Genomic DNA, 11,788 nt, shown 5'->3' on the forward strand with positions numbered 1-11,788 from the left:
GCGTCCATGTTTGTCATTTTCGCGTTATTTAGGCATGCAATCTGTCGCCAGTTCAAGGGAGGTTTACAATGATATGACTATTGAACGATCGTGAACCCCTTGCGATGAATAGCTCTCCTATATGCCTTATCACCTCGGACTGTCGATGTTAGAATCCTCAATCCAGGTCCGGCGTGGTCTAATAGCCGAGATATGGCACCTGCAATATCAACGCATAAACCCGTAGAGTACTTCAGACTCAAACAGTAAAGACAAAGTAGAGAGGAGACATTCGTATCAGATTACTCGTGTTCATCCCGCAGAGAGCGCAGGAGACAACGACTGCTAAAGTACATCACATAGTATGCAAAGGAACCAAGACACAATTCACGCTTTAGGTAGCAGATGCAAGATAAGGAAAAGGGAACATTAGCCCGGAAATCAAGGAACAGATTCTTACACCGTCCTCACTTCGTAGATGGCTCTTTTTTAAATTATTTTAGAGTGCATGACAGAAGCTCATGATTTGCGTGATATAATACAAGACTCCGATTGGATTATTTCAACCAGTCGGAAAGCGGAAGAACAAGATGAAGAACCGATCTAGTTCTCCTTGATCTTGGCAAGGAGCCTACATTCACATTAGAATCCATTGTTTCCGGCTGAAGGACAAAGATGGTGTAACTTACTCATGGTCCCGGAAAAGAGTGAACTCTTCCTCACCAACCTTGACGGCGCTTCCACCGAACTATTGAGACCACCATTAGTACAAATATCCAGTGAACTCATCAAACGAATTGGTTGCTTCTATTGCCCATCGGATGGTTCCGGAAGCGAAGTAGAAGGACCCAAACCAGTAACGTACCTGAGGGATCAAGACGTGGTCACCGGGAGCAACGCTCATGGGAAGGCGAGAGCCGTTCTTGTCGACGGCACCGGGGCCGACGGCGAGGACCTTGGCCTCGTTCTGCTCCTTGACACTGCTCTCGGGGAGGAAGATACCGGAGGCGGTCTTGGTCTCGGGCTTGATGCGCTGGACCAGGACGCGGTCGAGGAGGGGAGCAAGGCTCTTGATGTTGCGGAGGAGAGACTAATCGATATTATTACGTTAGTTGTTGATCTTCAGGGCGGCTCCAGCGGGCTAGCGATGCGAAGTGGCAGGGGGCGATGAAGTCAATGGTTGCCGGGAAAGGTTCCAGCCGGAGCTTCCCATAACACGTAACAATTGCAAACACGTACCATTTTTACGGGAGAGATATGAGTGGATGAGAAATTGATTGAAGGATGCAGAATGTGTCAAGAAGGACGGGGAGGTTGAAGTGTGGAGAGCAAGAAAGGAAGAAGAGGAAGAAGAAGACCGGGGAAGGGAAGAAAGAAGATCTCGACTCAAGTCGACACGAGAAATTTCCAGAATGCCAAGACCGACAGCTTCACTTCCCCATCGGATTGCCGCTGCCGAGGGTATAGCTTCAACTTTCTATTTACCACCTTTCAATTCCCGTCCGACAAGTATGACTCAATTGCAGTTAAATGCGGTCGCTTTCGATTATAGAAATCGCAGAGATTTGGTTAAGAGAATGTTTCCGTCTCGACTTCTAACTAATCTATTGCTTTCCCCTGGATGTCGTCAAAGACGTGAGCTCCTTTCTCCCGAACATTATGATCTAGATAAACGCGAAGGCACAAGCTCGAAAAAAGTCGTGGTTTAACTATTGGCGTATCTTTGATTGTTACACATTGAACTCCACCAGACCGAACCGTCCCAGGATGCTACACAGCGCATTATAGAAATTACAGCGTGACCAAAACATGAACTCAGTAGCTTTTTACCATCTCCGGCCCCGTCCCCGTCCACCACCAAAGCCCCCTCCATAGCCCATCTGAGGTTGGCCACCACCTTGGTTACCATAGCCAGGCTGGCCTTGTTGTCCGCCGCCTGCGCCGGATTGGCCTCCCATCATTGCCTGGGCGTGCTGCATGAAAGACATTGGATCCATAGATGATGGGTCCAAGCCCTGCGCCATCATACTAGCTAGCATTCCCTGCATCATATCTGGAGACATGTCTGGCATTCCTGGCATGCCAGGCATCGGCGGCGGTGCGCCACCGGGACCTCCAGGTCCAGGTTGAGGACCGCCGGGCATCGGCGGAAGCCCCATGGTCAAGAAACTCTGCATGTCATCCAGTTGTCTCTTCTGGTCGCCAACTTCCTTTCTTAACTCTTGCTGTTTCAACACATAGCTTGCCCATGTAAATTCATCGAATCCGTAGTTGAAGTAGTCCGAGATGTCAGAACCCGGCCGCCTCCATGGCTTATCATCTTCTGGGAAGTCCGCATCCATATCCGTCGACAGAATTGGTTTACCGGTAGCTGGGTGAGTTGGGTTTGCATGAACGTCGATATCTGAAGCGTGGATAGGAGGATATGCAGAACCTGGTTTCTGCGGTACGGCAGGTCGAGCGCCGGCTGGGACCGGAGTTGCATGTTCCACTTTCGGTGTCACGGAGGGTGTAACTGACTTCGTTACGGAAGAATCTACAGATGGAGGTCGCTGCGACTCAGCTCGTAGGCTAGCGTGGCGTGGATGTGGACTTGACACAATGTTAGACGGAAAACGACCCTGTCGCGTTGTTGAACGAACTCACACTTCTGGGGGAGGCGCATCAGGAGGGGCTTCCGTGATAATATTAAAATCGTCCTAGCAGGTTTCTTTTTTAGCAAGAGCCATAAAGAGAATGATTAACACGAACGTACATCATCTTCTTCAATCTCTATCTCTTCCTCCTCGACGTCATCTGGCTCTTGGTTGACATTCGCTTGGGCGTGATGCGCTGTATTCTGGGATGTAGCTACCGGCACTGCATCGGCAGGGTCATAGAGATCATCGTCATCATCGTCCATAATTACCTGATTCTGCATTTTAAGAATTGAGTAATGGGTGGAATAGCTACTGTGAGCAACGTGCAGACTGTTTACGGCGGATATCGTATCTTAAGGCCGAGTTTGTCTTGTTTGCTCCGCTCCGAATATCACGCCTTTCGTATGAACGTCCAGATTGACATCGACCTTAATGGAATTTTTTATCTGGTCTATATATGGCTTTTGTACCTGCTTTTGGCCTTTTTATACGTGATAAATGGGGCGATATCGCCACCTCACGCATACAAAGCACGAGTTATTCTACAGTGTTCTATGTTTTGGATATGCATCATCACAATATATATTAAGAAAGTGGCATGGCACAGCTGCAAGCAATGAGTGATATGCGCAATTTTCACCAGGGAAACCAAATAGAGATTGTAATCAACCTAATTATACGGCAACGGCGTCAATTTAATCCAAACTTATCATGTAATTGAATACGTGACTATCTCTCAATTTGATTATTGGATCTCGATTTCCGCGGTCACGTGCGATAGGTAAATTGATTACTACATGTGAGATCTTCGATTTCGACCTACGTCAGGTATCCTGCGTTGCGCATTCAATCCAGCATAATGTCTCAATCAGAGCAGCCGAGCCATAGCTCGACACCTAGGTCTTTCACAAGCCAGACAGTCTCTGCAGAAGAACTTCTTAAGTCACAGACTGTCGGTTTAGTCCATCTTTCTGATTTTCGCAAGCGTCGCGCAGAGGTTCTCGAGCAGAAAGAACGAGAAGCGCATGATAAGTCACTAGGGAGGTTCACCTCTGGTAACTCGAGAAGCGCAACTCCATCAGGTGGCGATGTGACCGACAGGTAAGTCGAAGCGCACTTTTGAAATCGACAGTTTTCAGACTAATCGCCACGCACTAGCGCCTCGACTCGAAGCGATGGGCCGCCGAAAAAGAAGAAGAAGAAGAAGCCGCTTGCGAAGAGCAAACTCTCTTTTGGAGACGATGAGGAAGAGGATGATAATACCGGAGAAGATTCCGCGGCCAGTATACCTCGTTCCGCTTCACGAACGCCAGTAGACAGCTCTTTACCGCCGTCACGTCGGATTACTCCGAATCCAAACGCTCCACCCCCACCCAAAGCAATGACAAAAGCTGCGCTGAAGGCAGAAGCTGAAGCGCGGGATGCCTTGCGCAAGGAATTCCTGGCGATGCAGGATGCCGTCAAGAACACAGAAATCTTAATACCATTTATTTTCTATGATGGAACGAATATTCCGGCGGGTACGGTCAAGGTTAAAAAAGGCGACCCAGTTTGGTTGTTTTTGGACCGATGCCGAAAGGTGGGCGCTGAACTGGGAGTTGGCGGTAACAGTGGTGCTTCAAAGGGACGGAAAGATAATCGGCGCGAATGGGCAAGGGTCAGTGTCGATGATTTGATGCTAGTCAAGGGGGATGTAATCGTTCCACATGTGAGTGATTGGTTTCAACCCCATAATATCGCGACCAAGGCGCTAATCGGCATCAAGCATTACGAACTATACTACTTTATTGCCAATCGAGTACCCAGCTTCTCAAGTGCTGGAGGATTGCTGTTCGACTATTCCAACAAGCCCCCTGAAACAGCTCCTGCCAATGATGATCCTCTATCGAGATCGAATACCGATCAACTTGAGGGCGCTGATAAGGATCCTGTATCTACGAAGGTCGTTGATAGACGGTGGTATGAGCGGAATAAGCATATTTACCCTGCTAGTCTATGGCGAGAATACGAGCCAGGGCCTGAATTTGAAGAGAAGATGCGCACAACACGACGCGATGCTTCAGGAAACACCTTCTTCTTTTGATTGGACGATTAAACACATGATGGAAAGATGAATAGATTGCTATAGAGGGTGCGTTGTTCTTTGAATTCTGTATATTAAGATACCCAGCAAATAATACTAGATATCATGAGGGAGAGTATAGAATTGGTTTTGTATAGTCGCCAGGTTTCGCTGCGTATGTCTTTTTTATGATCCTTGCCATGTGTGCGGAAGGCCCCTGCCGGTTAACCATTCCATACCATTCGACACCACACTCGCATATCATCGCCTTGATTTCAAACGTTCAAGACTGCTTCATATTTACAAAGGTTCAAGATGGACTTCTATCTCCGATGCAATGCACTTAAATGCCGATGTCAGTTGAAGGAACAAGCGGTTGTTACGACTTGTTCGTAAGTCGGACCCCTCCGTCATGGATTGTACGTCAATTGCCCTATTGTTTCTGTAGATGCTAAGCATTGACTTATTAGACACATCTTCTGTCCTGCTTGTGCAGGTACCCTTGGTCTCTCGAGTTCCACTACTGGCGAACGTCACTGCCCAGCATGTCAGACAATCCTCATCAACCCCGATGATGTCGTGATAACCGCCTTGAACCCAACGGAGGATTACAAAACCAGCGTTTTGAGTGGGTTGGATCCAAACACCATAATGGAATGTGCTGGGCGCGCATTGCTCTTTTGGACCTACCAAACAACCCAAGAAATGTGCGTAGTCCTGACCACTGCTGGAAGTTATTGCGTATTGACGGGCAACAGCTACTACCAGGAATTTCTCGCAAAGACACTCACAGACAAGTATACGGGTTTAAATACACAGATGGATAAAGTTATTCATAATGCCAACACGGAAATTTCAACTCTACAGGCAAGGCTATCAGGTTCGTGCTGTCCTACTTGTATACCAGAACTGTCATCTAAATAAGGACCAGATATGCAGGCGACCCATGAGCAACTTCAGAAGAAGAACCAGGACCTTGTTGACCTATACCGAGAAAAGTGCAAGAAGTTCGCCCAAATTACGAATCTCTATAATTTGTTGAAATCTCGGGCAATGAGGTCCCATATGCAGACCGCTGCATCGGACTCGGTTTCCCAGGCGCTGAATTCTTTAGGAGCGTCACGGAATGACCCTTCAGCTTCGGCATCGAACAAACCACTGGGTCCACAAATACCACTGCAGACACCATCTCATCGTCAACAGTACATCTTCCCTGTCAACCAAGAGGGAGTGGAGCAATTACATCGATATCAACGTAGCGGCACTGGGAGCTCAAAGGGGGCAAGGAAAAGAACGGATACCTCAGCGATGCCACCTCCAAGTCTCCCAGGAAATCAAAGACATCGTGAGTATGTTATTGTGGCTTTGATGGATTGTCTAATATTCGCATAGAGGAGGTGCCCGTGACTCCTCAGCACCGAACACGCCTCACAGGCCAGTCACTTCCTTCCACAAGAATGCCACACTTACCACCAAACAGCATCGTGCTTGAGCGATTCCGGGCTGAGCCTATTGCAACTGGTTCTCTTGCTGCTGATCATTCTTCGACGAATCGGGAAAACACACAATTGCAAACCCGTGGTCAAACGGGCAACGGCCCCCCAGGAACAACAACCTTCTTCGATAACACGATAATATAGATTCGAAGACCAGATGATGACGCACGTGCAAGCCATGCAAGTCCTCCTTTTTATCTCTTTGCCATTGATGCGATCTGTTATCTTGATTCTTCTGTACGAACTATAGTTCGTGGCCAACGGTATATATAGACCCTGAATATATTATCACGGTATTCAGCATTGAAATTTGACCAGAGAGTCGACCGTCTTCAGAAAATTCCAGTACGCTAAATCAAAGTATTCAGAAATTTATTCATATAGAAACCAGGAAAGTAAATATCTTACCTATAAGAAGCGCGATGTTCCGAAGTGTGCTAACCGGCGTTATAAATTGAAGCGCCTCCATTCGTCCGATGGAGTCTATGCACCCACCTACTTCAATATCACTCAATTCAATCTCTAGGGAGCTACCCTGTCACTGGAATAAACCAACTTGAACATATACAGGTAGTCGAAGATATAAATCGCTCAACCCAGTAACCCTAGTACAAAACCCCAAAGCGTACCCTCTCCTACCCAATACACACAGCCAGCTTACCAGCATGTCCCACCTCCAAAGCCCTAATATCAAAACAACCACCACCACAAACCAAAGCCATGAAAAAAAGACCAACGAAAAAAAGAAAAAATCGACAGAGATAAGATCACAAACTCAATGGCCCCTCAAATCCACACTCAAGCTCCATCCACCTGCAAAGGCCCGTCCCGTCGGCTCCGTCTCAAGCCATACCCTCTTACCATTCCCAAGATAGTGGTCCTCCGTCCATCCGGGACGTCCCCATCTCGGACGTGCGGAAGTTACTCACAACAGAACAGCCCGATTCCACCACACAGACCTTATTCCACGAGTTTATTCTAGTTTCTGCATGGATCGAGATCGCTGGATCATCTGGGGTTTGTCATTGAGGTTATCTCTTAGTGGTATTTTTGATTGTAGTTTATTTTGACTCCTGTTTTAGAGTTACTGTATGCATGTTGTATTTATGGGTATTGATTTTTTACTTCCTATACATTACTAGGCTGGATTTTGGTGTGCGTTTGGCGCTTTTTTGGATAACTGCCTTCCTTCCTTGCTTGCTTGCTTGCTTTCTTTCTTTCTTTTTTTTCTTGCTCTTTTATTTCCCCCCAGCATTATTACTTTCTTTTCTTTTCTTTTCTGGTAGACCCTTGTTTCCTTGGCTTCTAATGTGAGTCTTGGACTTGGACTACTAGTTACGCATCATTTGTTAAGTTTACGTAGGAACGAATAGCGTAACGTTGGTAATCGTGTCTTATTAACGACTAACATCGCAGAATCATGTATCTCATGCCCTGCAAGACCAAGTCTAAATTTCAACTCCATACAATGGATATCCCGTCTCCTTGGCCCGAAAATCAGGTCGAGGTTTTGTCCAACTGCTCGCTCTTTGCCCACAGGTGAAAATATAAATAAAATGAAACCATATCATGCCATGCGTTCAGAAACGAAATGCACACGTAAGATTAAATTAAGTAGAATCAAAGAAAAAGGAAAAGGGAAATTCTTTAAGCAGAGAACTCCTTGACATCAGACTTCTTGCCTAGGAGAGCAAGAGGAACGATACCACTGACGTGCATCTCAGGGCCGTAGACGTGCATGTCGAGACCAAGTTCCTCACCAACGGACTTGATGTTACGGAGACCCTCCTGGTAGTTAGGACCAGCACGACGAACCCAGATCTGGACCTTGTGCTCGTTGAGGACAGGGGCGACCTCACGCAGGGCACGGATGACACCCTTGAAGGTCGAAGCAACGTTGGTGAAGTTGGCAATACCACCACCAATGAAGAGAACCTTGCCGTCGGGGTGGATAGGAGCACGCAGCATCAGGTCGAGGACGGTGTGAGCGTAGTTGTAGGTCTGAGTCTCGGTGGGAGCACCGGAGTACTCACCGTAGTTGGCGAGCTCACTGACGAAGCCAGCGGAGGCAATAGCATCCGCGTACACGACGGAGGCACCACCACCAGCAACCAGGGTCCAGACACGGCCCTTGGGGTTGAGGACAGTGAGCTTGAGAGAGGCACCGGTCTTGGCATCCAACTCGGCGATGAACTTCTCCTCCTTGCTCATCTCACGGCCGAAAGGAGCGGGGAACTCCATGGGCGGGCCAGCGTCAATGTTGACCTTGCCCTCCTGAGGAGCAACAGCAATACCCAGGTTGGCGGGGCTACGAGCAATAGCCCACTTGGTACCGCACTCGAACTCAGCAGTCTGGTCCAGCTTGGCAGCCAAGTCCAGGAAGTGGACCTCAGCGGAGGTGGCATCAGCGTTGGGGATGACCACGAGAGGGTTGATCTCGAGGTAGGTGAACTGGCAATCGACATAAACGGCGTACAGACGAGAAATGAAATCCACGAGGACATTGTGAACGCCGCTGGGCACCTTCTTCAAGAGAGTGGCAGCAATCTCCTCATTCGAGGGGTAGTTCTTCAGTTGGACAGGAATGAGAAGCTTCTCGGCCTTGGCGTCAACATCACCAACATCGACACCACCTTCGTGGGTAAAGAGGATCCAGTCACCCTGCCAAATGTTAGTCGATATCCTCCGCCATTGCCTATGGATCTACAATGCTTCTTACCTCACGCACGGAGTGGATGTTGATGTAGTACTCAGTTTCCTGAGGGTGAGGAACGAAAGGCTCGACCAGGAACTGACGGAGAACGCCAGTGACGGTCTCAACCTGGACGTCCTTAGTGGCGCGAGCCTCAATCCATTCTCTAGCCTCAGCCCAGGTCTTGTTCAGGGCAAGAAGACCGCTCTTGCCACGTCTCTTGATCAATTGGTCGGGCTTAGCAACGAACTTAGCACCGGCGGCCAACAACCACGGGTAGGTCACTTCGGCCTGGTCGAGGACATCCTTGACGGCACGGTCTTCAGGGAAGTAGAGAGAGGCGAGACGAGCGGGAGGGTTGTGGGTGGAGGAAGGAGGAAGAGGAGTCGGCTTGATGACGGGGGCACGAGTGAGGTGGTAGTTGAGGATGGCCTTGCCATCAGCCTCGAGAATCGACTTGGCGGACATATTGGAGGGGTAGAGGACTAGAAAGAGATATGGAGGAGAGGATCAAGAGGGGAGTGAGGAGCTATAGAGTGATAGTATAGGGGGGAATAAAAGTGTTAAGAGAAAGGGAAGTCAACCCCAGATTAAGAGTATAGAGGTGTGGGAAGTATGTGAGGATAGATTGGAGTGAGAGAGGGAAAAGTGAGGAAAGAAAACAAAATAAGTTGTTTCTGGCTTGGCAAAAATTACCAGAGAGGAGTATTGGAGGTATAGGACAGTTTCAAATGGGGGGCGCAGTAAAAAGAAGGAGGAAAAAAAAGAGTACGTCGGGTTCGGCGATGATAATAATTTCAGCAGCTGGAAATTATTATTACTCTTTTGGATGACAAGTTGGAGGGGGAGGGGAATTTTTTTGCTGGTAAAACTGTACTCTGGCCCCTCCGGAGCAACCATACCAGCGCAATACGGGAATACCAAAACACACCAAAAAAGGCCGAGCTCGGGAGAGGTGTTGAGATACGGTGGGGATCAGCAGAGGATGTGGATCACACCAGGACCCACCGTGTCAAGCGGCCTTAATTCCTACCGGTTGGGAGCTTCGCTTTCCACTCCGTTGGGGTTCTTCGGGAAGGGGTATTTAGTACGCAGTATCTGCCCTACGCTGTAGCCTCAATACTGTACGGCTTGATGAATGGCAACTTCTGGCGCTGTTCGGACGGTTCCCTCCGGAAGTCGCATTTCATCGTAGATTTTATCTGTAATTTTGGTTTCTCATTATCGGTTTTGTTGGGTTTGGTAGGTTTTGTTGGTGACCCCTCAGGAGTACTAGAGAGTTTGATACGTAGAATATGCAGCGTACACGTGGACCACTGTCGAAATCGGAATAATATCCAGGGACAGGGGACTGCGTTCATTGAGAAGATCTACCTACTACTAGTACACAGTACAGTACTCGGTGCTACTAGGCCTACTGGAGGTAGAATCCGTCAGTGAATGATTTTATTGCCTAACTGCTCAGGTACCCAATAGACCCCCTCACCGCCTTTCGACAATCTTCTAGAAGGTTAGACTATTACCATGGATATAGCTCCATACTTGAGGTGGTCTAGGTGCTATCAAGATACTACACTGCACGGAGTAAGGTACTACCACCTTCTCTTACCTGACGTAGTTACAGATATTTTGTCATGAAGTCATAGATACTACCTTTTATTAGCACCCTGGATGTAAAAGGAAATAGTCGGTTCTAATGCATCTTTGTCGGAGTTGCATGATGTTTAGTCGGTGAGCATCGTCATGTGCGATCGTTATTAGCAGAGAGCCGAGTCGAATCAGATGTTTTTTTTCAACCGGCATCTTTACGTAGTAAGATGCAGGCGATGCATGAGGTGTACTCGGGTTTACCGTGTACTTTGTATACTAGGGAAGGTACACTACCATCCCTGTGCCAACAAGAAAAAAAAAATATCAGACGTTCATCGACCCCACCTTTAGTGCCGACCAGATCACCGTACAGAATTAGTGCCTTGACCTTTAACTTTCTGGAGTCGAGACTCGTTTGAAGATGGCCCGATTATCCTGCCCATTACCCTTTTTGACCGTAGTCAGTATTGTATATACGGTGTACTTCAGATCACTATCGGGGTCAGTATTATGAATACCGTGTACTTCGGGTCACCACTGGAGTCAGTCCAGTTTATACGGTGTACTTCAGATCACCGCCAGGCAGAAAAAAACAAGACTTAAGTTTGTTGAGCAATATTATCAACCTCTCCCAAGTAATGCCCTGCAGGCTAGCTGGTCGCATCCTCCACACTCTGTAAGCAATACGCTGTACGCCGTCACATCAGCCCTAGCTCTTTTTATTCCAACACCGTAGCTTCTCCTCAAGATGATATCTGTGGCTTTCCCGAATCCCGATCAGCTAGACTAGATTTTCCAATAAAGATTCCTCATCTGAAGGTTATTATTAGGACAGTCCCGAAGTCCGAACTTAGCCTCAGGCCAGACTACTATTTTCCCAACTGGTCCCGCATTGCGCCCCCCGCCGTTTTCTCAAGACCGTATAGTACTGCCCCATACCGCCCACCCATACGATTACCTGCCTGATACATACCAACCATACGCCGTACATACTTCAGACTCCGGGCTTCTGTACTTCACCTCAAAAATTATTATTAGCAGCTCCATAATTCTTTACTCCGTACCAACCCCCAATCTTAACCCGATATCGTTCCCCTCTGTTGTTATTTTTTTTCTTCTCCCACTCCGTCTTAACTCATCGATTAATCCACTTCATTCCCCCTCCAATTCCAATTTCTCCATCCTCCTTCCTTGGTTATCGTCCTTATCCTTCCCTCCCATCTATCTTCTCCTTCCCTCCCAGGTCGCTTTTACTTGTTGCGACTTACTCTCCTCTATAACATTTAACTCACCTACATACACCTAATAATACTTCCTTGTTTCCTTTGAT

At 47.9% G+C, this 11,788-nt stretch overlaps 4 protein-coding genes across 4 annotated transcripts; 2 read left to right on the plus strand and 2 right to left on the minus strand.

Annotated features, from left to right (window-relative positions):
- Positions 1 to 4: 4 nt before the first annotated feature.
- Positions 5 to 2,920, minus strand: fip1 (cleavage polyadenylation factor subunit FIP1). Its single transcript, XM_015551027.1, has 7 exons — positions 2,735 to 2,920; positions 2,626 to 2,678; positions 1,810 to 2,571; positions 1,716 to 1,749; positions 845 to 1,069; positions 669 to 727; positions 5 to 610 (listed from the first exon to the last, which is right to left on the minus strand). The coding sequence occupies exons 1-7, from the start codon at positions 2,897 to 2,899 to the stop codon at positions 583 to 585; spliced, it is 1,326 nt and encodes a 441-aa protein (XP_015405862.1). The 5' UTR covers positions 2,900 to 2,920; the 3' UTR covers positions 5 to 582.
- Positions 2,921 to 3,477: 557 nt separating this feature from the next.
- Positions 3,478 to 4,701, plus strand: ANOM_005771 (FAM50/XAP5 family protein; the record flags this gene model as incomplete). Its single annotated transcript, XM_015551028.1, has 2 exons — positions 3,478 to 3,719; positions 3,777 to 4,701. The coding sequence occupies 2 exons, from the start codon at positions 3,478 to 3,480 to the stop codon at positions 4,699 to 4,701; spliced, it is 1,167 nt and encodes a 388-aa protein (XP_015405859.1).
- Positions 4,702 to 4,995: 294 nt separating this feature from the next.
- ANOM_005772 (uncharacterized protein) lies at positions 4,996 to 6,320 on the plus strand (the record flags this gene model as incomplete). Its single annotated transcript, XM_015551029.1, has 5 exons — positions 4,996 to 5,072; positions 5,151 to 5,387; positions 5,439 to 5,560; positions 5,612 to 6,025; positions 6,073 to 6,320. 5 exons carry the CDS (start codon positions 4,996 to 4,998, stop codon positions 6,318 to 6,320), a joined length of 1,098 nt encoding a protein of 365 aa, XP_015405867.1.
- A 1,503-nt stretch (positions 6,321 to 7,823) lies between these two features.
- On the minus strand, positions 7,824 to 9,624 carry aclA (putative ATP citrate lyase subunit (Acl); the record flags this gene model as incomplete). The annotated part of the gene is made up of 2 exons (XM_015551030.1): positions 8,896 to 9,624; positions 7,824 to 8,837 (listed from the first exon to the last, which is right to left on the minus strand). Exons 1-2 carry the CDS (start codon positions 9,334 to 9,336, stop codon positions 7,824 to 7,826), a joined length of 1,455 nt encoding a protein of 484 aa, XP_015405868.1. The 5' UTR covers positions 9,337 to 9,624.
- Positions 9,625 to 11,788: the final 2,164 nt, after the last annotated feature.

Source organism: Aspergillus nomiae, assembly GCF_001204775.2.
Source record: "Aspergillus nomiae NRRL 13137 chromosome Unknown contig00180, whole genome shotgun sequence".
Lineage (NCBI taxonomy): Eukaryota > Fungi > Ascomycota > Eurotiomycetes > Eurotiales > Aspergillaceae > Aspergillus > Aspergillus nomiae.